Genomic DNA, 27,131 nt, shown 5'->3' with positions numbered 1-27,131 from the left:
TGTACAAATATTTACATTTATTTATTCAGTCTTCCACAAAAAGTATGCAGTCACAACGAGAGTTCAGGCTCACTGCTGGATGTGTTTACAGCACACAGAGAGACCCAAGCAGAAGCTTCAGCAGCGGTCAAAACCAGGAGGAGACAAAGATGAGTGTCTGAGAGGTTTTTGGCAAACTTTGGTAGAAGAAGAACTCCACAGGATGAATAAAAACAGGCAGAGGAAAGAGCAGTTTGTGTATGGAGGATAAAACTGATGTTTATAACAACTATCTAAACAGAACATCCTTTCCCCTTCTCTCATCAGCAGATTGAGTTTGAGGCTCAAGGAAAAGTTTTCAAACTTTAAAAAAATGACTGTAAGATTTGAAAAAACTGGGTCTTCAACTGGGTTGTAAATGAAACGACGAGTAATTGCCTCATAGTTTTTGTTAAACCAGTCCAAAAAAGGCTTCTTTCCTAAAAACAAACCTGAATCTGCTGATGAAGATAAAGAGAATGTCAGAACATTTTCAGTCAGTGTTATCTAAGTAACAATAAGCTCTGAACTCAAATCTTTCAATCTTTCTTATTTTAGACTTCTTTCATTATTTGACTCCTTTTTGGCACAAGTAGAGAGAGCTCGAGTAAAACCTGCAAGATTATGAATGGTTCTGGTTTCTTGGCAGTTCTTAAAGGATAATTCCGGTGTTTTCTGACCTGCAATCTACTTTTGTACATTGTCTGAATAACAAAGAGGAACAAAATGTTTGTAGGAGATATTCTTATCCTGCGGCACGTAAAGAGCAGTGATGGGTCCGTTACTGAGCTAAAGCAATCTATTACTCATTCTTTTTACTCTTTTTCAAAGTAAAATCAACACTTTACTCATTAATCCCTCCCAATAGTAATATATTACACTACAAATTAAAGTGACCATCAGCCAGAATTTAAAAACACTACCTGCAGCAGCGCCTAAACAGATGCCTGTTTCTGCGGGAAAACAGCAAACCTGGCAACCATAAAGTGAGCTACCTTGATGCTCAGCCGATGCACAATAAAATTAATCTACAGGCATCATTAATGGGTTAATAACAACAGTAATGGAGTAACAAGTTATTTTCTGCGTGAGTAACTGTAATTTTATTACTAGAATTTTAAGGTTAAGTCATTAAATTACTCATTACTAGTAAAAGTTATATCATTACTGTCATGCTCAACTGCCCAACACTGCTAAGAGGCTGTAAGGACTGCAACATTATCCCCAAAGCATCAAGGTTTGTCTCCTAAAAGTCACACTGATTTTCTAAAACACCAGAATTATCCTTTAAAGATGAGCAAGTATTTGGACCACAGTGACACAACCTGAAGCAGAAGAAGACGTAACTTTTCTCCTTGTGGTAGAAATAAATAATACAGTTTTGACACAAGTGACGTAGATATGATCTCAATAAAAAGTGTCTCTCCTTAAAAAGTGTCTTTGTTGGATCCACAGTTTGTAACCAAACAGTTCAAAGTGAAGTTTATAAAACGCTGTGCAGTATCAAGAGTACAAAAATATCTGATCTCTGCAGACGGGACTACGAAAAGAGTCTGAGCGCTGCAGCAGAGCGAGCCAAAACCACAGAGTCTCAAATGTTCAAGGTGAGCTGGTGAGAGGGGTCAGGGGTCAGATGGCGTAGTCGTCCTGAGAGGCAGGGCTGAAGGCGGAGCTCCGCAGGGTGTCCAGGCAGTTGACAAGGATGAGCGTGCCGGTCAGGTGCTTCCAGCGTTTGGTGATGGGGTTTTTCATCTTATCCAGACCCAGGTGGAGTTCCTGGATCACATCTCGGTAGCTGTCCCCGATCTGAGCTGCCCATGTGACCAAGAAGTCGTATGCTGGCTTCCACATCGCCTGTAGACAGAAGAGGGGGAAAAGGTCACATGATGAAAAAAAGCTTTCACACACACCAGGAACTCTTTGGCTCACATCTCAAACATTAATCCTCTATTTGTAAAAGTGACGCACCTCACTGTCCACCACGCCATTCTTATCTCGATGTGGCGCCTCGTAAGCATCCATCTGCTGCCGAGAAACCTTGGCGAGCCTCTCAGCAAGCTCCCTCCAGCGACCAGCCACCTCCACCGCCGTGGTGAGGAGCACGAAGTCCATGACGAGTCGGGCCACAAGTCCCTGACAATCCATCTTTAGGAGAGCCTGAGGAGAAGGATGAGAGGAGGAGTTAGATAAAGAAAGGACTGTTAGAGGATTCTGCAGACATGCTCAGACCTGGCGTGTGACGCAGATCTGAGTTCAGACTGAGAGAGACGTTCAATCTTTAACCAAACTGAGCTTTAAACAGGAGTTTGACTCCACAGAGATTAATCAATGTTCCTGCGCAGGTTTCATTCCTCTGACTGATCCTCGCTTGTTTCCCAGCGCCTGCCTCCACAATCCGTCTCTAAATCTCAGCTTTGTGCATTTTTCACATGCTTTCTCTGCAGGAAACAGAAATAAGAGCGCCACGCTGCTCTGATAGGATTTACTCTCCTGGTGACCACACTCCAACACAAGTCTGAGAGAGTCCACGCTCAACGTCCAATGTGCCTCTTTCTGTAGACTTGGCTCTTTATCTGCAGGTGTGACTCAAGCCGGTCCTCACAGAGATGGAGTCCCACAGACACACACAGACACACACACAGACTCTTTCTCTCTTTGCTGCACTCTCTGACTCTGAGACTCGGCCAAGCGGAGGTAAATTTAAAGCTCCAGTTTTGGCTTCAGTCTGAGTTTAGGAATGTTTGGAACGACAGGATGTGGAGGGAGGAGGACGGGGGAAGACGGGGGAGGAGAGGGGGGCTGTCAGAGTGAGGAATGCAGCTGAGGGTCCAGCAGCCTCTCTGACTCTCAGGATGAGATAACAGAGCCGTTGTGGACCAATCAGACGCTCTGAATGTTCCTGTGATGCCTCTGAGTCGACTCAGAAACAGACAATAGAATTGAGCTGAAGAAATTGTCCTGAGCGAGGTTTGAAATGTTTATTTATTTGTTTCTGAGTCTCTGAGGATGTCACAGGAAGGGAAGCAGCACATGTTTCCACGCTGGATAACAGCCACGGGAAATCCCTGTTAAAATAAAAGAATCACTTCCTGTGGTGTAGCAGGTTAAAGTAGAGTAGACAAAAGAGCTGCTCTGTGAGACACATTTAGCTCAACAAATATCAACAAAAAAGGTCCAGAAATGACTAATTTAAAATTGTTAATGTTAGATTTCAAAGACAGATGTGGACATGAATGCAATTTATCACAAAAGTCAGACAAGATTATGTCCAATAGTTTCTATCCTGCTCACTTCCTGAAAAAAGTATCTTGTGAAATCCAAAGTCGCAGTTTTAAAGATCAGCTATGAGCAAAGTAAGCGTCTATGAACCAATTAACTCTTTGCATGCTTTGTGGATTATTTGCACACATTTAGGGGATGCAAATTCTGCACAATACTTCAGGGAATAAGGGTCTGGGTTTTTTTCGAGTTTGCTGAAGTATGTGGAAAAGCTAATCCAGTCTGCAGGAGATAGTAGTAGAGCTTCTGTTTGGGTTCTTGTGTTGATTTCTCAAGAAAGAGGTGGGACGCCCTGCAGATACTAGGGAGTGTGTCATGTAGTGTCACTTGAACTATTCCTTTAAAGGTGAAATCCAAGGAGAGAGCATCAAAAATATCATCTCAACATCAAGGGTTTACGATTTTAAGAGACAAGCTGCAGCTCAACCGACCCTGAAAATATTGAAGTCAAACTAATATTTTCACTCTGAGGGCGAAAAGACCAGCCATCAACGTACCAAGGACTTTACAAAACCAAATCAAAGATCATGTTTTAATACATCATAAGGTCCGGCTTGTTTACATGTCTGAGTTAAAGGAGTTTATTGAATCTGTTTTCACATCCTGAAGGTTGTGTTTGCTGTAAATCTTTAATGTGTGTTATAAAGTGTTATCAGTGTGTAAGGAGCTATGTGAGTCTAAAAATTAAAGCAGATGAAGAGGCTGCACTGCACAGTTATCTCAGCGAGCCTGAGAGATTGTTAAAACTCTGAGAGACGGAGGAGAATTTAATGCTATGCTGCTGTTTTTAAAATGTCAGCTGGTCTGTGTGAGCACATTATGGGGCTGTGTGTGTGTGTGTGTTTTGTAGTTAAATGCCACAGAGTTTGTCTTGGCGCTCTGAGGCCCTGCAGCTCCGTGGCTGAATAAATCAGCTGCTCGTCAAAGTGGGAACAAAATTCCTGCAGACGTTCTTCCAAAGATAACGTCGACGTGGGGATGAGGCAATCATGTCTGGGGCTACAAACACAAACACAAACACACACACCCAACACAAACACAGCTGTGTGTAACAGACTGATGAGAGGTGTGTTTCTGTCGTGTTTCTGTTTTTCTGCTCTCACTCTTCAATCTCCTCTTTATTATTTTTCAATCCCATCTTCATTTTCCGTCTGGCTTCCTCCTTGTCTTCCATCTGCAGCCTTCACTCTCCATCTGGGGCTCTTGAAGCTCTCATTCCTTTTCCAGTTTGGATTTAAATCTGCTTCTTCTCACCTCCTCACCTTTTTATCGACAGAGGTCAGGAATCAAAAACCTGAAATCCTCTGAGAATCTGGGGAAAACTAAAATAGCTTGACTCTTCATTCCTACAATGGCAGAAAGCTGGAGCTCCCTTCATATGTGTCAAGACAAAGTTACTCATGGGATAGCATGCAGGAGGAGACAAACTTGGCATGTTATTACGGATGACTTTTGCACAAGTTACCCCTGCCTCTTGTTTAAGTTCAGTCGATCCAACACCTGCAAAGTCAACATCACAAAGCATGCTCTGCCTGGCACATTTCAGAGTCCAGCTTCTTTTTCTACTCACTCTAGATGTTCCCAGGTGATATTACCTGTGTGCATGCCCCTCCCACCTCGGCTTGGTCTTCTGTGAGCGTTGTTTGTTTGTTAGTTTATTTGTTTATTTGCTGTATTGTCCCTGTTGTCTTTGGACGATGGACAGAGTCATGTTTGTGTCTCTTGGATCTCACTCCAGCAGATGTTTCCTGCCTTATTGTTCTCAAATTAAACAGAAGCTTCATTCGTGGACCTGCAGGCGCCTGCGGTCCACACGACTTCCCATAATCCTTTGTGACCCTCACCCCCTCATGCACACATTATCTAATAAGTGCTGCAGGTGAATTCTGTTCCACACTGACTGTTATCTGTGTTTTAATGTCAGCTCTAAGGACAGACAATGAATGGTTTTAATAATTCAGGCTGATTTCATTCAGGCTGGAGTTTCTTCTTCTGTGGTTTTAAACATTTAAAACATCTGACCTGGATTTCTGCACAAAGCTCTCACAGCTGTTCTGATTCTGTCTGCAGCTTCACGTTTTAAATCTGATCATGTTGCTCAAACTGAATCCTCCATCTGACTGCAAATGTTTCCAACTCATCATTTAAGGAACTTAATTATCCATCTGCGTTAGAACACATGCACAGACGGACATCAACGTATCAGTGTCAAGGGCTACATAAGTTTTCTACATGCAAATGAATCATGACCTCCTTACTTTGTATGCAAATTAACACAGAGCCTCTTTCACCTCAATTAGACCTTTAAAAACATTAAATTATAATGAACTGTGGTGCAGACATACAGCAGAGGACAGGGGAATTGTGATTATGTGAACGAGCTGCAGAGAGAGGATGACTACAAACTAAGGCTGCAACAACGAATCGATAAAATCAATGAAAACCGTTAAGTTAAAACATCAAAAATGTTTTTCCACAATCTATGCACTGTGCTGCGTCATTACTGTATTGTATTAGTTTCTCTTCAGTTTATTTATCTTCTTCCGTTCTGTTGGCTTATATAGCAGTTGGCAACTAGCTGAAGGTGCATTACCACCACCTATTTGACTGGAGTGTTGGTACCTGGGCTGCGGGACTGTATACGACGCATGCAAACAGATACCGGCTCAGCCTCTCCTCAGCCACATTTTCCCCTCACCTATAGGTGAGGGGAAAATGTAAACATGTGAATAATGGCAAAGCCAGAGAAGGAGTTCGTCCAAAAACTTCCTGAGTTTGGGAGTATTTCATGCTGAGTAAAAGCACACAGCGTATTAACTGACAAAAAAGATCTCGCATGGCACGACAGTAAGACTGCAAAGATCCAGCACTTGAAACGCGAACATGTTGGGCTCATGGATGATGAGCCAGGGAGCTCAACAGTGAGGTGAGGAGCTACAAAATCCCACATTCACTCCTTTTATATGTTGTGAAATCCATGGCATGTCTTTAAGACTCGTTTAGTCTTTTTATTAAACCGTCGTCCTGTTTAAAAACCACGAGGAGTTCATTGAACCAATGTTAGCATTAGCATTAGCTGCTACAGATAGTGGTAGGGCAGAGGGGGTGTACTGTTTGACCTGCAGGTGAAAAGTTTGAGGACACATTTTTATTTATTTGCCTTTTTGGCCCCATATGTTCTTAATCTGATAAAATAACAATACATTTTCTATTATTTTGCCGATACTGTTGATTCTTTCAGTGGATACATTTATGCTATTTGTTATACTTTATAAATGTAGCATTAGGCCAGCTTAAACTATGTTCATGTATGTTGTTTCTTTGTATATATATCTTTAAGCAAAAAATAGTCATCAACTAAAATAACAACCCATGTTTAGTTTTGTGAATTTTACCATTATGCATTCTCATTCATTGATTAATCGTAAATGTAATAGCCAGAGTAATTGATTACTAAAACAATCATTAGTTGCAGCCCCACATTCATGATTAAGCCACTAACAGCAGGTTGAAAAGCTCTATAACGCAGTGATCTGACAACAAAACCGTCACCTGAGAAGAGATGAACTATCTGTGCCAGCTGGACAAACAGGAGCCTTCTGTTGCAGAAAGTACGCTGCTCATTGTCCTTAACTCTCAGCTGTTATCCACACTAAACAGACACTGATCTGCTGAAGTTCAGGTGTTTTGCAACATCTGTCAAATAGTGTATATTGTGCAAACATAGCTGTCTGAAGGGGCCTGTGTTTGCAGCCAGAATGTTGCACAGAGGTGTGCATGATAAGCTGAATGGACCCACACAGTCTGAGCTGGGGCGAATCCTAGGGGTTGTTTCAGTTTGGTAAGGAAAAATTATTCATTCACCTGCTTTCTAGGATAAATTCAGCTACAATACCGTTCATTGTTCCCCCCACAGGCTCTCTATCCAGCACTGCACTTGTTCTGATAACTCTCAACTGAGCTAAAACAAGCCTGAACTTTTGAGCCCCACAATTAGATCAGTTTACACACCTCGGAAAATAAACCTGGCCCCAGCCTGTCAGTCTGTCCTCAGGGCAAAGCATGCAAATATTGGTCTGATTTGCATTTAGCACAAAGAGCATCGAGGCAATAATCGCACATCTTTTTAAAACTCCACCATCCATTCCTCAGACCTTTATTTCCCTGACCTGCAGCAGAAACCTGTGGTGCATGAAGTAAATGAAGTCTGCACACGCTGTGACAGTTATCCCAGCCTGCAGGTCCACTGATAAATTTTGACCCTGCAGGCTGCTATTGTTGTTCTGTCAGCTGACAATCCAGCAGTTTCTGCTGCTGGAGGACGGATCACACTCACTGCCAATGCTGCTATGAGGAAATTCAGAGTGATTTCACAAGCCCAACGTAAGCTGAAATTTTTTTCCAAACACGAAGAGAAAACAGTTTCATCTGTGATCGTCAAACAGAAAGGAGCTCATTTTAGCTGCGAGAGACAAAGTAAAACTTTGGTTCTTTCTGAACCCTGATCTAGATTTCCTCCCACTGTTATCTTCCCTTTTCTCCCTCACTTCCTCCTCCTCATTTCTCCCTTCACTGGGTGTGTCTCCCTGCTTCTTTTGGAATAATTGACTGAAGTACAGATTGGTCTCTCTCTGGAGATTTGGCCTCATTCAGGAATGTGGGAGTTATTTCTGAGAGGAGAGGCAAGTACAACTCTGTACTCCTTTCTTTTTCCATGATTTGGTGAATTTTAAAAACTTCAGGCGCCTAAAATCTGCAGATTATCCAAGCTTTGGAGTTGAAAAACAGATAAACGTTTGTGGACCCAGGATAGCCTGATCTGGAGTTTTAAAGTGGTGACACAATAATCTGTGTACGATCAATGTTGTGACATAAATAAACATGCCTCTGAGTTAATTAAAAACAGACGAGATGGAAACAATAAAAAAAAAAAAAAAAAAAAACCTTTAAAAACACTCTACTGTGTTCAGGATCTGCTGATGAAGCTTTTCCCAACAACAATCAGATCAGAGCAGAAGGACTCAGACGTCTGAGCACAAAGGAGGCTCGGCTGTGCTTTTAATTTGTTTCCCTTTCCTCTAAAAATAGACTTCAGTCCATTTAAATGACAGATTTAGAAAAAGAAGCAGAGGAAGGAGGCGATGCACATTTATCTGACAGTTTTTTAAATCTGCTCCGCTCCACACACGCAACAAATCCCCAAAACAAACATCTCTGGATGTGGATTAAATAGCAGATTTGTGTCGCCTCAACAAAGAGTCTGCATGCTTTCTAATTTCCTTTCCTCGTCCGAGCACTAAGTGATGGTTTAAGTGTAATCCTGACAGAAGGAACACAAAAACAAACCTGTACTCAGACATGAATCGTACAGCTCTAAAGGCCATATTTTCCACTGACCACCTTTTATTATGTCCTCGTCCATACTGCAGTTTCCACGTCTAAAAATGGTCCTAACTAGTGTTTACAACCTCACCTAAATTACAGTGTTCATGCTCCGTGTTACTTCAGCTCAGCGATGTCCGTGACCTCTGACAGAGAGTCTGAGGAGGGAGAAACGCTGACAGAGAAAGTCTGTGAGCTGTGATTTAAAGCCAGGCAGAGAAAACAGAGTTCAAACGGGGACAAGCACGTTAAATAAAAAGGAAACTCTAAGTTTTTATGAAGCAGGAGGTCATGGGCATGACTCGACACAGGAGATAAAAAAAATGCTTTCACCCTTTTCTAGGTAACACCTGCTCCTGCTCTATTTCAAAGGGTCTGTTTCATTTAGTCGTTTCCTCCCTCTGGGCTTTGATTTATTCATACATAAAGACAGAAAATTATCTGAGTCCGAAAGATCAATCAGATTTGTAAGATCAGCAAACTCTACACACACACACACACGCAAACACCAAACATGGACTGTGTAACTCCAGCAACAGGACGAAGTATTCTCTACGGCTCCTCAGGTCCGATTAGACCTCTGTGCCTACACAGCAGTTATTGACTGCCCTCCCTGCAGCATCAACACCCCGGCCTTAAAGCCGAGAGCAGCCACACAGAGATAACAAGTAAAAAAGAAAGATGCTCCTTGAGACAAATCCCTGACAGAGGAAACACACAAACACAAACAAACAGACGTTTAATGGGATGTTTGAAGGAGAAGAGACACAACTGAGCATCAAAATGTGAAACAGGAGGAACAAAAAGTGTTCAGAGAAACTGCAGAGTCACAGAGACAGCGCAGGAAGCCAAAGCCGTAACTCACCGTCAGGAGCTCTTTCTGGAACGACTTCCGCTCTTTGCTGTCCGCATTGTTGCAGTCCTCCTTCAGCTTCTCCAGCACAGATGCCACTCGCTCCGGCTCGCTGTCCAGCTCTGCCCGACAGAAGTGTGTCAGCGGCAGGTTCACGTATCCCAGAGCATCTGCAAACGCCCGCCAGTTTCCGATGTTCTCCATTAGTATCGTTCTTACTGAGGCATAGATGTATGTGAGGAACTTGCAGGGCTTCAGTATCTGCTCCAGTAACAAAGACGTCATAAGGTCAGGCCCGTTGAAGTAAATGGGTTTAACCTTTCCGACCACCAGAACATTCTTGGCATGAACAAATCCCATTTTGCCCTGATAATATCCAATGTACCATTCTTTAGTCCAAAGCTGGCCTTTCAGCCGGATCTTCTCCTCGCTCAGCAGAGCCACAAAGTCTCCTTTTTTGTACTCCAGCAGGTACTGATTCTTTGTTTGTCTGATGACAGTTTTGATTAACTTTCCAAACTTCAGGTTATTTATCCTCCTGTCCTGAAAAACTGGATATTTGGTGGCGATGGCGAGAGGTGACAGGACAATCTTTCCAACTTCCTTCTTCTTGAGGAAGCGTCGCTGCACTGATGTCTTCGGACCTGCTTTGGGCGGCGGTGGCGGCGTCTGGACACAAAACTGAGCCAGAATACAATCCTGGTCGTCTTTTACCTGCATTCTCAAAGTGAAGTCAGAAACATCGTCAGCGTTGCGTGAGGCTATGATGTAGACGAGCCGGCTGACCTTCCCCAGTTTGACCTGAAAGCCTCGGACCACTCTGGCCTGGTCTCCAGACTTTACCTCGTAGTTCGCCATGTTGGAGTACACATCCACTCGGAGGTCTTGTGGTCTAGACAGCACAAACTGGTGTTTACCCCAAAGCTGCAGCACCACTGAGGGCGAGGACTGCACCTGTTTGCCCACCTCACTCACCAGTAATGTCTTTGGTGCACAGTCGTGACCAAACAAAGCCACAACTGTCTTGAAGGACGGGTGAATGTGTTTGGGACCGTAAACTCCTAAAGTGATCTTTTTCACCACGTGATCCCAAACTGTGGACTGAGGAGATAAGGACTGGGACTGGGCCACCACACAAACGTACATGCACGGCTCTAGGTTATCCAGACACACCTGCACTGTGTCTCCATACAGGTACGCCTGAGGAACAGGTGTGTACGGTCCCTCTTTACAATCACTCCTCACACACAGGACCTCAGTCGTCTGTCTGCTCTCCATTTTCACCACCACAGACACTTTCATCTCCAGCGTGACTGTGGTTTTGGTCTCCATGTTGCTGAGCTTTATCTCCACCACCGGGCTGACAGTGGTGCAGCGGTCGTTGTTGAGCTCCAGTGGTGGGTCGAGCAGAGCTTTGATTGAGATCTGCTGAGTGTCCCCAGGGGCCACATGGCCCTCAGGTATGTGGACGCTGATGTTGGTGTCTGGAAGCTGGACGGCTCCTCCCGAGCTGTCCAGCCGACAGACGATGTTGGTCTCGACTGGCTGCGTTTGACCCCAGCCTGGACTCTGGCCCAGAGAGTCCAGGTCATGGCAGGACCGAGCCAGCTTACGGTGTGTCAGCCACGCTGTCCTGAAGTCCTCTCTGCTCTGGAACTGCTCTGGTGCCGGGGCTTTCAGGCCTCCAAAGAAACTGTTGCCCTGAGGGGCATCAGACTGAGCCTGCAGTATGGACAACTCGGACAGACTGTAGGAGCGTTTGCTCCTGAAGAATGGGTTGTCCCTGCGTAACGTTTGCCCCACACTGACAGTAGGATGTAGAGGGTTCAAGTTAAAAACACCACCACCAAAACCATTGATATCGGCAGTGCTGCTGGCGGAGTTTGGCACTGATGGAGTGAATGAATCGAACAGAAGGAGGTCGACAGATTTCTCATTGCTGTTCTGATCCAGTGAGGTCTGAGGACCTCCATTTAGGAAAGGGTTAGTCGAGGTATGAGTTGATCCAAACGGATTTCCATTTTGAAAGGTAGTTGGTTTCAGGATCACTCCAGACCACTCCCCTAGAAGGTCCATTTCTTTGGCTGCCTCCTCGTTACAGTCTCCCACAGTGTCGATCATGCCGCTGTCGCTGAAAGACGAGTCTCTGTAGTTGATGGGCTGAACGTACGCTGCGGGGATGTAACCCATCTCTGTGTTGTTGTGAGCGTACCACCACTCCCCTCCTGATGAGTCCAGAACATAGAGGCGGTCCCCTTTGGAGAACTTTAGCGTTGTAAAGCTGGATGGGCAGTAGTCCTTGATGGCAACGACTTCTCTGGCAGCACCAAAGGAGGCAGTGGCATCCAGTCGTAAGGCACTGGGAGAAGGCACTGGAAAAAGAAACAGAGTCAGGAAGAGGTGGAAGACATCTAAAAAAAATCACTTTTAGTGACAAATGAGACTCAGATGTTTGCCATATATGCAAATTATGATGTCCAAAGAGTGAACCCTGTATTTTGGCTGCGTTTACGCTTTCTGCTCCAATAATAACTGTCTGTCATGGTTTGTTTTTCACTGAGGTTTGTCATCTGTTTGTCTACCTGTCATGGATCTTGCAGAGAAAAGAGACGCATCAACCGAGGCGAGGACACATGTCTGCAAGTGTTTACTTTTACCCTGTTGCTCTGAATTTAAAATATTAACTGTGTGTGCAAAAAGGTCCTGAATATTAAGAGTTTGAGTTTAAACATTTTAAACTCCATTTTGCAGACTCAGCTGCTAACCTTTGACGTCCGTCAGACTTGCTTCTGACACACCCTCGCTGAGGTCGATCAGCGTCCCCTCAGACTTGCAGCGAGGGAGTGACGTGTTGTTGGTGGCTGTGGCTCTGATGCGATGTGCAGCCATGTTTGCACTAACCAGCGTATTCAGACTATTCTTACTCTATCCTTCAGCTCGCAGACGAGTCAGATGTCAAAGGCCTCCCATGATCTCTGAAAGATAGAAAAAGAGAGCTATTAAAACCTTCATTTTCTTACACATATCTCGCCAAAACTCCAGAGATAAATTAAAGGTGAAGAGATACAATGACCCCAGCATCATTTATCCTGTACTGTTGATGTTGAGCATCCTGCATCTTTAACTAGATTTAATCTGCAGTGTTTTTCGGCTCTCAGTGGTTATAAATCAACGTGTGCTGCTGTATGAAGTGGATGTGCATGAATAAACTAGTGATTAAAGTTTGGATTCAGCCTCTCGGGAGTTTCAATGAACACTCTGAAGATCAATAAAAACAGAATAACAAATTATTTCCTGCAGAGTTGAATCTGATGTCTCATTAACGCTCACAGATTTTACATTTTCTACTTCTCGAGGTCAGTTTAGTTCTTTTTCACTTGATTACAGTGATTTAACACACTGGATAAATGCATCTGTGAGTGTATGTTTCTTGTCAGATGACGCTGGTTAATTTTTAAGGTTATTTTTGTCCTTTTCATATTCAAATGACAGTGTGACTATGAAGAGAGGACACTGGATTGAGGGATCACATGCACAGAGCTTGAGGCTGGAATCCAGCCAACCAACTGTCCTTGAGAAGCCCACTTCAAGGACAATTTCTGCACGAGTTGACATGGTCATGATTTCACCATCGTCATATGTATCGTCACAGATGCTCGCTCTGTTCTGTCTTTGCTGCTGCTCTCCCCGCCCCAGGCTTCAGCATTCCACTAGGCACGTGGAAGGACGGGTAGTTCCTAGCATGTATTTGTGAATTTCGAATAAAAAACAATTTGTGTTGAAAGTTATTATCCTTAAAAATAGAACTGCTAATTCATGCATCCTCCATAAAAACTGGAGAATGTTGGTTTTCCAGTGTTTACTCAGCAGATCTGCAGATATAATGTATGCCTCTGGGGGAAAAACTCCACAATGACCTCATTTAGATCTCAGCCAGCTGTTTCATGTGATCTCTGAAAGTTTGGGGAGTTCACTTCAGTACATTTTTAGCCATTTCTCTAAGTTCAAGTATAAGTCCCTGCTAAAAGCTCCATAAACTATCGACACAGACACCTTATCTCAATTGAGTGGAGAAATAAGAGGCTAGGGAACACCAAACTGCAGATGTGGGTCAGTAGAACAGAGAGGTCTGAGAGACACTCAGCGCTCTACATGAATCCATAATTCATGACAGTGTCAACTCAAGGAAGAGTCTCTGCAGAGCGAGGAAGAGGAGGAAGAGGAGGAAGAGTTTACTACTGATACACTTCTGCTGCAGGGGACGCTCAAACCCCATGTGAATCAAATCCACTCCTGCTCTCATTATAATACTTAAACTGTAGATACTCAAGAGACTATGTAGACTCCTGAGTTGGTTATTTCCTCAGGCTCTCTGTGTGTGAGAGGTGTGATGTTTTATCAGAGCAAACATGTTGACGTGCATGAGGAAACAGAAGCTGGTGTAACTTCACTTCAACAAATGCTCCTTTCTGTTTGAATTAAACAGTGTGTCACTAAAACATAGCAGGAGACTGAACCTGCAGGAAGATACACCTCAGACGTTTGTATTCATTTACTCACACCTGTTTACTGTGACTTTAAGACAGTGTAAAAGAAGATCTGACATTAAAAAAAGTGTGATTTTTGAGGACAAGCATGTGTTGTTGTTTTTTTTCCTTCCAGTGCTCGCTCAGCTAACCCTAAAACTGATAGATCTATAACCATAACTTCATAACAGATATGCATCCTGCTCTCAGATGAATTGTTATTCTTATCCAGGCTCTCCCAAAACCTCCAGTTTGTTCACACGCTGGCCTGTGACCAAATACCTCCAATAATTAAAACATCCCCACTGGCCTCAGCTTGACTCTGCTGCATGCTGATTAACTCCAGCTAAAAACATGTCCTGTTAAGCATTTTTATATTTTACTCTATTTTTTTTTAGAACGATGTACAAACTTCTGATCCAATTCGCTAGACTCAGTCCAAGGATGCAGCATTGTTCAAGACAGATCCACAAACTCTGGTGCTGATCCAGATCGAACAAATCACAAGTGCTCAGCTGAGGTTTGCACTCCCTGAGTCACCGGCTGGTCTGCAAAGTCAGCATGCTAACACCCTCATTAGAGACATTAAAATGGTGAAGCTAGCATCTGCTGAGCCTCAGCTTGTGTTAGCATGACGATCTAAGGAATAATCTGAGGTTAAAGTGCCTGCAGACTGTTTGTATTTCTATTTAATTCAGGAAAAATGATATTCAGCCATCCAAAACAGATCAAAGTTTATTCTCATTTTCCTCTTCTATTTCACTTTTCTTTCAGCTGTCATATCAATACATCATAAATATATTCCTAATAAAATCTTCATTTTAATTAAACCATATTACCCAGCTCTAGTTGAAGTAGATCTCATTCCTTGCTTCCCGTTTCTCTCTCTGATCTAATTTGATGAAACATCAGAAGGGATCAGGTCTGTGTTCGGATCAGTGTGTTCTGTTGTTTCTGTTGTCTCATAAAACATTCACAGCTCTTCCTCTTACATACAAAATAATGAGGCTGAAACAAGCGGATACTCGTCTCTGCATTCAGATATAAAAACAAAGAAGTCAGACGTTTGTGACTTCTCTGTCTGTTGCTGATATTGAGGACTTTGAAGGAACTTTATTTTTATGACTCAAGCAACGATAACTTCCCCGCAATCTGTGTGATCCTGCAGATTCGGATGCTACACAGATCACTGTTGACGTGTAGTTTTAAGTTACACTGATGATTTGTTTGTTCATGAATCTGTGATAAAAACCTGATTTAATTCAGTGCAAATTCTAAATGCATGCAAATTTTTCTGTAGCTCTTCAAAAGTAAGGTTTTGGTTTACACTCTTTCACAAACAAATATAGAAGTTACTTTTCTTAATAAGTTTGACATTTCCAGACTACAAAGGTAGAAGGCGGGAAAAAAAAAACACAATGGTTTGGAATTTCGATCTGGTCTTGTTTATGTCCAGCTTTGATCTCCTCATAACCCCATCTTCATGCTAGCAAACCCTTCTTGTCTTCCTGCCTCACGTCTGGTTCTCATCTCTTTGAAGCAGAGAGAATCGTGGGAGTCTAGGGAGGTGTAGGAGTGTGGGGTGAGGTGGGGATCAGATGTAAACTCTGGGTGGTCTAACACAGCAGAAATTCAAACCACAGCTCACTGTTTCCCTCCTGCCTCGGAACAATAGTGGGCGGGGGGCGCAGTGTGTAAATCTGAACAAACATCAGCGAGACTCTGAGGAGGACATCTGCTCCTGGTGGAGGGACACGTCTCTGTGAGAGGTCGTAATGAGGCTCACAGTGTCACTGACTCTCCCTCTGGACCTCTAATAACTCTACATAGTTTACTCTCATGGTGAGAGGAGTTAACACGCAGAGCTCGCTCTAATGTCGGTACTTTCCACAACAACACAGGCACAGATCCTGCAGCTGATTTTATGTCTTATAGCTCCTGCTTGTGTCTCAGTTTCAGGATGTTTGGAGGCAGAAAAAGCTCAGAAGTAATAAAGATAACCAAAGAAATCTCATCACGCTGCTCCTCTGTTATACTTGATGCTACTGTAGATTTGCAGACTGAAAATACAGAGGGTTTCAGCTTCATTCTTTCCCTCAACACTTTCTGTTTACTGGAGACAAACACAATCAATTATTCATATTTTTATTGCTCTAATTATTCACCCCAACAGTTTCATAGATGTTAAACCTGCTTGAAGCTCACGGAAGAAAATGTTTGCGTCTTCAGGAGATTGTGGATCTCTGCAGACCTGTTTGAAAACAACAACAGATGCAGTTTGCATACTTGCTCTGCACAACTCTGATCAGATTTTTTCTGGTGCAGACATTTTAAAAATGCATCTTGGATTCTTTCCAATAGAGGTGGGTAAAAATATTGATGAATCAATGCATCGAAACATTTCCTTGCCCAATTCAATATCAATTCAGCAAAGCCTCTGAATCGATTCACCTCCGCAAGTGGGGGGGGGAGGGGGGGACACGTGTGCGTGTTATTTGCGTTGTGTAGACAAGGGCCAAGAGAGACCACGCCACAAAAAAATGGCAGCCAAAGCAGCAGCATGAAGCCAGATCCTTCGGCTTTAAAGTCTGACGTTTGGGTCATTTAATTGCTCAAAAAAATCAAATATCGAATCAAACCGATATAGAATTGAACTGCAACCTAAAGAATCAAAATCGATTCGAAATTCAATCAGGAGGTTATTTACAATACCCAGCCCTACTTTCCAACTTACATTTATGCATGTATTTATATGTTGCAGATATACACACCAAGCACAAACTCACACCTTTGCAAATGGGGCATTTGGGCCTTCATTTAATAGGGCTGCTGAAGAAAGACAGGAAATCTAAAGAGTGGACAAGACATACAGCAAAGGGTTAGGGGCTGGAGACCGAACCAGTGATTGCTACAACATGGACTTCTGTACATGGGACGCACTTCAGCATGTGACTGCAGGAGCTGGAATTGAACCGATTTAAAGCAGGCTGGTTGACAACTCTGTTGTGATCGTTTTTTAGCTTTTTTGGGAGCAGATTCAAACCAGAGCATGTTTTCATCAGAGGGAAAACAAATCAGCTCCTGTTTTTTCCATCACCAAACTCAGACAGCCTCCAAAAAGATTAAATTCCTTAAAAGACCAACTCTACTTTGACTGTCAATCCTCAAAACAAATAAAAAGTTTTTGGCAGTGAGAAAAAGAGGAAACAAAACTCTGAATTATTTAAAACCAAGCAGCTTTCCAGACTTTCCAATAAACTCTGATGGAGAGAAAACGTCTGCAGGCTGAGACGAGAACATTTCTCATTTCTTTTGTTTGTGCCACTCCCTGCAGAGAAGTTTACCGCCACAGACTGTCCAATCAGATGGCGTTCAAACTGTAGGACTTCAAACAGAGGATGAGGATGAGATAAAAGAGGAGGATCTGTTGTATAAGGTGCAGCGTCACAATGATGGGACTCCCCTCACACAATCCAAAGCTATGAATTTTAAATCCTAATCATGTCTGACCTCCTCTTACCTCCGCCCTCATTTCCTGTCCGAGCTGTGAGGTGGTCATGGTTGTGGGCAGCGGGAACGGAAGGGCCTTGACCCCGACGGGACACCGTAAGCCGATTACCACACTTCATCTCACAGCAGCAACGTTCATGTTTGAAATAAAAATCAGTCATCCTTCAGTCAGTGTCCTCACAGAGGAAGAGCTCTATAAAGCTATCATCCATCCTGATCCTTCCACACACACAAGCTCAGCTCACTTCCTGTGTGTGTGTGTGTGTGTGTGTGTGTGTGTGTGTGTGTGTGTGTGTGTGTGTGTGTGTGTGTGTGTGTGTGTGTGTGTGTGTGTGTGTGTGTGTGGGGATGATCCCTGAAGAGCAGATGCCAAATATTTTTATTACTGATTCTAAAAATACAAAACATATCTGATCGGCTGCTACGTCAGAGGGAATCACCTCTCCATGTGAAACAGGCCTATGTGAGTCCTATCTTTGGATTTAAAGCTTTATAAAATGTCAGACAAGAAGAAGAACAACGTGTACGGTGTGTTTCTAGCACCGTTATTCACAAAAAAAAGCTAACACAAGCATTGTCTCTGTACTTGTTGGATTATCTCTGCTCTTTTCCAATCAGACGCATCAAGTTGGAGCTAGCTCTCTCAAGTCTTTGACCTCAATTTTAACTCTTCCTCCTATGAAATATTCAGGGAGCATCCGCAAACAACATAAGTCAGAGAATCAGGGGGAAGAGGAGGTCATGTTTGACTCTGTTTGGATAGTTTGTGTCCTCAAACAGCTCCTCCTCTTCTTTCATATGCCTCACTTCAGTTGATTTGTGTCGTACATCAGCAGTCGGTAAATATTCAGAGTATCTCCAGAGAAGCAGACCACAGAGGAGGAGCACTAATGTGATAAATCCCGTCACTGAGCAAGGTCAGAGTCGCAGCCACTTTCACCCCGCTGCAATAAAAGCCTCCTGATGACCACAGACGGGCTTCATATTAAAGCCTCTGCTGGAGTTTAAGGACCGGCGCTCCTGAGCAGGAAGTGGCCAAGGAGGAAATGCCTTTGTGATGAGAGGCCGATCTCTACTGACTCCTCCTGCCGCCAACATTTCCTTCAAAGCACCGCCTTCGACACATTGTTCTAATCTGACTACAGCTCAGAGGGATGCTGCTGACTCACAGACACAGAGAGGAATGCAAACTGCAGACTGAGGATCATATAAATCCATTTTATTTAACTGTAAAAGGTTAAATAATAAACTGAATGATGCCTGTTCCATAACTCCTCATGAACAGACTCACTCAGAGTCTCAAACCTGCAGAGCCGTTGTTTTTCCCTCCACTGAGCTAGGACCGAACAGCTGACGAGCGTCGCCTCAGTGAGCTCACAGACCCTGAATCAGCTCGAGTGTGAACGCATGAGATAATGAGAGAAAAACAGATGTCCTGTTCGCAGGCAAAGTGAGCTGTAAGGACACAAACTGTCACAGAGAGTCATTCGCTGCTGAGGCCTCGCTGTTTGGTACGAAGCTCCAGTTTGACTGACAACTTCTTTACGTCATGCACTCAACAAAAGCAATCAGCACGGCTTCTTCCACACAGAGGAGATGCTTGGATCCAGAGACTGACTCTTTACTGGAGGTTTCTGAAGTTAAAAATAACTTTCTAAGAACATTATTCACACAAAACAAGGTCAAGCAAAGAGTAGAAGGATGAACAAAAACTGTAACTGAAAAGAAAATTGTTCCTAATTATTTTCTCAAAACAAACTTCCCACCAGCTTGGGTCTGACAGAATCAGTGGCCTTGGTAGTGACCGCCAACTTTTCAGGGACCTGGATGTTGCCTGTTATTACTGATAAAAGATTTCTGATCAGCACTTCAAACTGAGCAGATTTAGTTGATAGTGGGACCAAAGATGCAACAGTGGGGTTAGGGGGATCAGGCCACCATGGCCTTTGCCTTTGATTGCTGCCCAATCCACAATGCACAATGCACCAGACCCCTATAGCCCTGTTTTCAGCAAGTGGTGCAGTTTGTTTCGTCTTGGTACAGCACATATTTTGTGGCATTTCCTTTGGCTAAAATTGGGACTAGGCCCACTTTTTGGTATCTTTCTGTTGGGTTGCCAGACAAACTGATCTGACCCAAGAACGTGGAGCTAGTAACACTGCAGTCCATTGACTGGTCCAAAGAATTGCCACTTCCTGTGCAACAGTGATAATACACACAGCACATAACCCTGCCATGTTTCAATCTTCAGTCAACTTTATAAATATTTCTTTTTGTTTGGCAAATGGCATCACCGAACAGCATGAAACTGTGTCGTGTTTTTCTTCTTCGTTAGATTTGTTGGTGGGGTTCAAACTTTCTGCCTCGTTTCACGGCCTCATCAGATCCAGCTCAGCTCCTTTAAAGAAGACATTTATAGGTTTGTTGTGCGACCCTCAGGCTGCAGACTCCCGACAGTCGGGCAAACACTAACCGTCTGACACAAACAGCCTCTTCAGAGCAGTAATCTGTTTGTGGGATGCTCAGTCTGTTTGTTGACTTACAAACTCTCCCCTGAGTGCTCTGCAGCTGACTGTGGGGCTTTAAACTCTGCATGTTAAACATTTTAGCAGCAGACCCGCCTGCCTCTGACAGCCAGAAGCTAATTTACTTAAACACATATTTACACGTGTTTCTGTCAGATAATCTGCAGCTGAAAGCAGCAGAGATGAGTTCTGTGAGTGTGCAGCAGCTGCAGCTCCATTCATCCCTCCAGCAGACAACATAAACACAGAGAGCAGGAGCTGCAGGAGAAAGAGGGGAGGAATGTGAGGAATGCAGAGCCCCAAATGAAATCATGTATTATTCAAGTGAAGCAGGAGGGGAAAAAGGACAAATTCTCTTTGCCGTGATGACAAAGACGAGGTTAGAGATCACGTTAAACTGTCAGTCTGAGCTTTATCAGGAAATTCATGGGGCTGAGCGCTGCGTTACCAGTCCTGTCACGAAGCTCGAGACAAAAGCGTTACACTAACAACCGTATCCCTCGACCCTGAACACACACATAGGGCGAGAAACACACACACATTCAAACTTCACACACTTTGTGTTCTCTAAAAGACTTATCAAAAATAGCAGTACCTATGTATGAGGAAACTTTGCTTTTGGAGCAGGAATGTGTTCAGAGGTTAAACTAAAGCTGGTGCATATTTTTATCTGGTAGTGTGAGGCAAAAAGTTGGTGCAAGGATCAACCCTGGGGTTAATGCAAAGTTTATAATTTCAAATTTGTGCAAGAATAACAAGCCACAGGTGATTTATTTGGGTTTTAGAGAGGTTAACTCAAGTACCTGTGAGCACAAGCCCAGGATGAAATTAAAAAAGATGAAAAAAGTGACAGAAATCCCAGAATCTGACTGTAAATGGCTCACAATGCCCCATTTTTAAGCACCACGAGGTGATCCTGAAATGATGAGGTCATTGTTCGAGTTACGGGCCTCAAACACCATGGTCTGCCCATTGAAAAACCAACCAAGACAGGTCTCCAGAGAGTCCCAGGAGTTTAAGGCCCCATCTACACTACAATGTTTCGTCCAAAAACACTAAAACGCAGTGAAAAAAATCTGCGTTTACACAGAAATACTGAGGGACTGAAAATGCTGTAGTAAGCATGCCAGGCCTGTAGTTGGTGCTATCATTGTCTTGTCTAGAAGCCGCTTTTTGGAGATGTCCACCAAAGTAGAGTTGAGCTGATCAGGTGTATTGGTGAATAGTAAGTGCAGAAGTGGAGGAACAGATGCACATTTTGTTGAAAGACAGTCGGCAGATTCAGCAGATTGAGCAACACAAGCACAACATGGTAGTCCACGATAATTGTATTAACGGTACTGTTGTACAGCAGTATGTGCTTGTACGAAGTGGAGCGTTGCATCAGCATTTCCACTGAATAGCCAGCTTACTGTTTACATGGCAACAGTGTCGACAGCGTTTCAGAAAATTCCATTCTGGAGGCCATCTTCAAAAGTTTGCATTTTAGGACGGCTACAATGCTGTCAACAGCAACTAAAATGAATCATTTCAGACAGAGGCTAAAAAAGGATTTTCTAGGTTAACATCAACATCCTGACAGAGAACAATTGGTTCAAAAGCTCCGTACACAATAAACTGATAAAAGCTTTTCTTCCTCTTCAGCTTTTAGGGTGAAACGCAAAAGTTTTGCTTACACGGAAACAGCGTTTTAGCCGACCTAAAACGCAAATTTTTGAAAACAGCCTCTGGAGAGGGATTTTTCTGAAACGCTGCCAACATCGTTGCCGTGCAAGCAGTAAACCGGCGTTTTCAGTGGAAACGCTGACGTCACGCTCTGCTTTACCATTGTTACAATCGTCATGAACTACCGTGTTGTGCTTGTGCTGCTCAATCTGCTGAATCAGCTGGTTGTCTTCATACAAAATGTGCATCTGTTGCTCCACTTTTGCAATTAGTATTCCCCAATACACCAGATGATCGGCTCAACTCTACTTCGGTGGAGATCTCCCAAAAGCTGCTTCTGGACAAGGTAGTTATAGCACCACCTGCAGGCCTGGCATGCTTACTACAGCGTTTTTAGTCCCACAGTGTTTCCGTGTAAACACAGATTTTTTTCACTGCGTTTTAGCGTTTTTAGATGAAACGTTGTTGTGTAAACTGGGCCTCAGAAACACGTGGGGACGACTCACTCTGAGCTCCAGCTGATGGTGCATAGTCGGGGGGTAAGCTCCTGTATGACTATCAGTGCTGGGATAATGGCTGCCTTCAGTCATGTAAATCTGACAGGGTGGCCTCAGGATGAGGTCAGGATGAGGGGGGGTACCAGCCTCATGCCAGCCCCAGCTGTGCCCTCACAGTCATAACTCTGCTGTAATCAGCTGTAACTGAGCCGTACGACACCAGGAGACGCACGTTCACCCCTGCAGGCAAGGCGGGGAGGGAGAGAAGGGGGAGGAGGGTGTCTGGAATCACATGCATTCATTCAAACAATGACGAGTATTCAAGTCCAACGATAAAGAGATGAGTGATAACACAACTTCAGATTTATAAATCCAACCTTCTGCAATTTAACTCCCATTAAACCCTCCATTCAATCAACTCTGCTGTTGTTGGTTTAGTTAGAGTTTGATTAATATACATGCGTCAGCAGGCCAAGCTGGAAAGGACACCAATCTGTTAGAGGGAAAATTAAGAAGATAAAAAGTGTTGCAAGCTACGGGGGCTGAACTGAACTGTTGCAAGATGGAGCAACAATGATATCTGACACAACAATAAAACCCACCACTGTTGCATAAAGAAAGGGATAGGGATCTCTAGTTCTGAAATGAAATGTGTACTAGACACACACAGAAAGTAACAACAAACACATACACTCAGATTCCAGTGAAAAGTCACTACAAAAAAAAAGTGTTTCAGCTACTGAGTGCCACTTAGGCTTCAGGGTTATGTTATGCACCCTTTCCCCACTCCCACTGTTAACTCCAAATAACTGTCCTCTCTACAAAGCACATGAAGGAGCATCTTATTTCCACTTAACATTATCCTAGCTCATATAAGATAATCATGCAGTCTTCATCATTTCATCACAACACTCTTCACTGTTTTACCATCTGGTGAACATTTCCACCAAGAACATCATCCATTTTTTTTTTCATTGCTCCGGACATGCAGCTTAACCAGCTTGTTAGTTTGGAAACATTTAAATACAGAATCAGACTCTTGCAGTGCATGCCCAACAAAAAAAACTGCAAGGAGGTGATAAGCTTAGCTTTACCTCAACAATGTAAACAAAGAGAAATATTTGGCATGGATCTACACAAGTTCAATTTGAAACTCCCAAATCAACAGGTTGCCATTTTACAACTCAAAAACAGCATAAAAAACATTGTGCAAACTTTACTGTTGATGCAACTGGTGCCCACACACCATTCCGATGTGTGATTTTAAATAGCTGTATTATATTTGGAAAATCAAAACAGACCCAAGTTGTTGCAGACATGGATTATTGCATCCATGATTGTCCTTAAACTCAGTCTGATCTCTGGGTTTGTCTTAAATTTCATGTTTATGATCCACAATATCCTACTTGTGATACTGATGGGACCAACTCAATTCAGCCACTCCTGATGGTGGCCTGGCTATAAATATGACATCATGGGGGATAAATGACACTGAGACACCAACAAGAACAGGAACTTAAGGAGTCTTAGTCATACAGGTTTAAAATAAATCCAAAGTTTATTCATTGTCTAGAAAAGTTTCTTTAGGGAAGGGGCCTCCGAGCAAAAAACTACAGATACTTAAGAGGGTCAAAAGTGAAGCAGGGAGTCTGTGATATTGGTCGGGTGTTAATCGGGTGTCTTGAAATAAACACTTATCTTTAACTTTACATCCAGGGTCAGCCTCAGCATGTTGCTCTCGATATCGTCTGAACTTCTTATTCTCTGAGCTAATCTCACACTAATCATGAGTCAGTGACTAAGCTAAGGCAGACTAAGCTTGGGCAGGTTTAAAGATTTTACATCTCCAGAAAATAGGAAATCTGAATATCTTTTTCTCCTTCAGTCTCATAAACGATATCACAGTACATCAAATAATGACGAGGAGAAAGCATTTTTAAGATGTTATATGGTGCAGGGAGTAGTTTGACATTTAAGGAGGCATTTTGCAGCTGGTTGGCTTGGCAGAGCATAAAGACTATTTCAATGTTTTCATAAACTTTGCAACCCATTAAAGAAAAACACAGCACTGAAGCGAAATCAGGAGGAGGGAAGCTAACATTTGTCTCTTGTACTTTTAGGAAATTACACTTTAAGGAACATAAATAGATTAAATTCATTCAGAAAACAAACAACAGATAAGGTAACAATACATTTATATATTATTTTAAAGTTTTAATTGCTTTTTTATGCATAACAAATGCATTTGGGATGATTTAATTTAAGATTATGTATCCTAACAAGTACCAGGGGCAAGAATAAATCAATCTTACCGTTACTAAACTATAAGAATCAAATACAAATTTTCAATCTGTCAAACATTTTTCTTACTTTTGGTGACAAGTACAATTTGTATATCTTTTCTCAAAGCATTGAATTTCTACACCCAGATCATTTGACTAAAGCATCTCTTTTCCCCTTGAATTGATTTAAAGTGCATCACTGATCATAAATTATTCCTATCAACACCCATGCACTGTGTTTTATCAATGAATGTTGTTTTTCAGTAAGAAATGAATGAATTTCTCCTGCACTCTTTCACTATGAGCCATCAGTATCAGGGTTTTATACAAACATGAGGTGTTGTTGTTGGGATGATAAAGGTGATGTTATTTAATGCCATGGCAACTAGAGTCCCAAACACACATACACACACACACACACAGTCCCCCCACAGCTGCAGACAGACCACCGTGAAACAGAAAGCATTAGCATTACAGTGAGTCTGAACGAACAATCAGAGGGTCATACCATTTCTCTCAGATAACGACATCTGTAATAGCTTTACGAGCCGTTATCTCTCTTAAAAACTCACAAAGACGCACTTAAAGCGACTTTTGATGACATTAAGGGAACAAAAAGCGTTATTACTGTGTGAGAACAGCAGGTTCAGATACAGTTACACCCACACACAGAGGCTAAAACCGAACACAACAGCGACATGAGAATAAAGAAGACAAATGAAGCTAAATCGCTAAAATCTAAACGCAGAAAACACTCTCCAGAGTTAAAACAGACCGATCTGTTAGCGATTAATCGTTATTTGCTAACAGATCGACTCCGCTGCTTGGATATCCACAGGGAAAAGTTGCAGCTCATTCTTTGGCTTCAGGATGGAAACCGTCGCTCCCAGGTGGAGCGACTCCAACATTTTTACTTTGTGTACAGTGGTAAAGACACGAAAAAACGCCTCAACAGACACACAAACAGATAAAGAAGGAGAAGAAATGATCGTTTACCTGACATGGAAGAAGAAGTCTGTTTTAGACCCATACGTAAAGCGATAATCACCACAAAAAGCACAGTTTCCTCCGCCGTCCTCTCCCGGTGCTGCTGGATGTGTGTGTGTGTGCGAATCCAGCGGGTTCTCCTGGAGGAAAGCAGCCGGGCTCCGGCTGATGTCACCGGGACAGGGAGGAGCCTCACCGGGCCACATTTCCATAAGGACGTGATGTCACCGGTTCCAAACGCTCTGGCTCCACATGCTGGAGCACCAAAACCTACATTCACACCATTCAGACCAACAGATTTGTACAAAATCAAACCACAAATCAAAGACACGGTGCTGCACTTTGCTGCACTGTGACAATCAGTGACTGTTTCAATGGAGTAAATTTAGTTCTGTCTTCATTTTCCTCATTGTGCACCTTTTTTATTTTTTTATTTATTTTTTAAACTGTTGATACAGCCTTAAATGCAGGCATTGGAGAAATGACAAACAACAGGTCTCACCAGAGAACATGCAAAGTCTGTAAATCATCTGGGAAATCATATTATGATCATTAATTATATTCCACTGTGTTTAGAAACAGACTGGCATTTCACTGCTTTCTGATGTATTGATCCTGATCAAAGGAAGTATAGGCCTAATACAAGATATATTTTGTAGTAGCTGAACTCTAAATAACATCCCTCATATTCCTACAGTATTGAGCACACTGGGCCTTAAATACACTGTAAAAAAAAAAAAAAAAAAAAAAAAAAGGAGAGAAATTTCACAGATTTTAAGGGAGTGTACTATTTTCATCAAGTTGGTTTTAGATGAGATGTGTGGGTGGCTGTGTGATATTCAATAACTTTAAAGTGTCTGACAGAATAATTTATGATCTGCAGTGAGGAGTTCAGAGATAGAATATCAAACTGTGATTCAACCTCCACAGAGACACCGCTTCAGAAATAAGAAAATTCATCTTTCCATGATGGAGAAATGCATCAAATATTCTGCTCTGATGGCTTTAAAGCTCTGTTGATTCTTTTTGCTAAAATATTTCAGACTGTCTATCACTGAGATGTACTTTATCAAACCGTGTTCTCTGTCTGACAGGAATATTGCTGAGTTTTTAAGATCAGAAAAACATCAATTATTAGTGTAGGCAGGTAAGGAGAGATGTGTGGGCAACAAGTCACGATGCTGAGGAAACGAGGCCACATTTTCAGGATTCACAGTTGAAACATCGAAGTTAATTTGAGAAACAGTGATGTGAAACATACACGGAGATACTCCTGTTAGCCACAGGTAACGCAATTGTAGAGGTAAAGTGGAGTCTGTTTGAATGTAAGGTGTGATAAAAACCAATGCATAAGCAAATCAGTCAGTGAGAAGAATGACAAGTTGGTGATGCAGGAATTGATCAACTCTTAAATCTTCCATCTGTAATAAATCAGTCATCCTGTCCCCAGCAGACAAACAGGGCGTCCATACAGCTAAATTACTTCAAAACAGAGGCTACTGCTAATACACGGCGTATAATAACACCTGACAAATCATGTTTCATAGCCTTGAAAGTGAACCAGCTCTCAGCTCGGGTAAAACAGAAACAGATGTAGTAACAGTGAG

At 42.8% G+C, this 27,131-nt stretch overlaps 1 protein-coding gene across 1 annotated transcript; it reads right to left on the bottom strand.

Annotated features, from left to right (window-relative positions):
• Nucleotides 1-25,672, bottom strand: LOC141808382 (SH3 domain-binding protein 4). The gene is made up of 5 exons (XM_074694946.1): nucleotides 25,534-25,672; nucleotides 12,298-12,507; nucleotides 9,545-11,904; nucleotides 1,987-2,175; nucleotides 1-1,872 (listed from the first exon to the last, which is right to left on the bottom strand). The coding sequence occupies exons 2-5, from the start codon at nucleotides 12,419-12,421 to the stop codon at nucleotides 1,648-1,650; spliced, it is 2,898 nt and encodes a 965-aa protein (XP_074551047.1). The 5' UTR covers nucleotides 12,422-12,507; nucleotides 25,534-25,672; the 3' UTR covers nucleotides 1-1,647.
• Nucleotides 25,673-27,131: the final 1,459 nt, after the last annotated feature.

The sequence above is a fragment of the Halichoeres trimaculatus genome, unplaced genomic scaffold (genome assembly GCF_033239565.1).
Source record: "Halichoeres trimaculatus isolate MK-OKI-2021-1 unplaced genomic scaffold, fHalTri1.1 fHalTri1_scaffold_19, whole genome shotgun sequence".
Taxonomy (NCBI): Eukaryota; Metazoa; Chordata; class Actinopteri; order Labriformes; family Labridae; genus Halichoeres; species Halichoeres trimaculatus.
The sequence above is the reverse complement of the archived record's forward strand: the minus strand, read 5'-3'. Positions and strand labels throughout refer to the sequence as shown.

What these genes read in the sequence shown, in the direction of transcription:
- LOC141808382 (XM_074694946.1), bottom strand. Translation starts at nt 12,421, where the DNA reads ATGGCTGCACATCGCATCAGAGCCACAGCCACCAACAACACGTCACTC. An exon ending in AAGTCTGACGGACGTCAAAG is followed by an intron (nt 11,905 to 12,297) that starts GTTAGCAGCTGA and finishes TTCTTTTTCCAG; the next exon opens with TGCCTTCTCCCAGTGCCTTA. An exon ending in TCCAGAAAGAGCTCCTGACG is followed by an intron (nt 2,176 to 9,544) that starts GTGAGTTACGGC and finishes CCTTCTCCTCAG; the next exon opens with GCTCTCCTAAAGATGGATTG.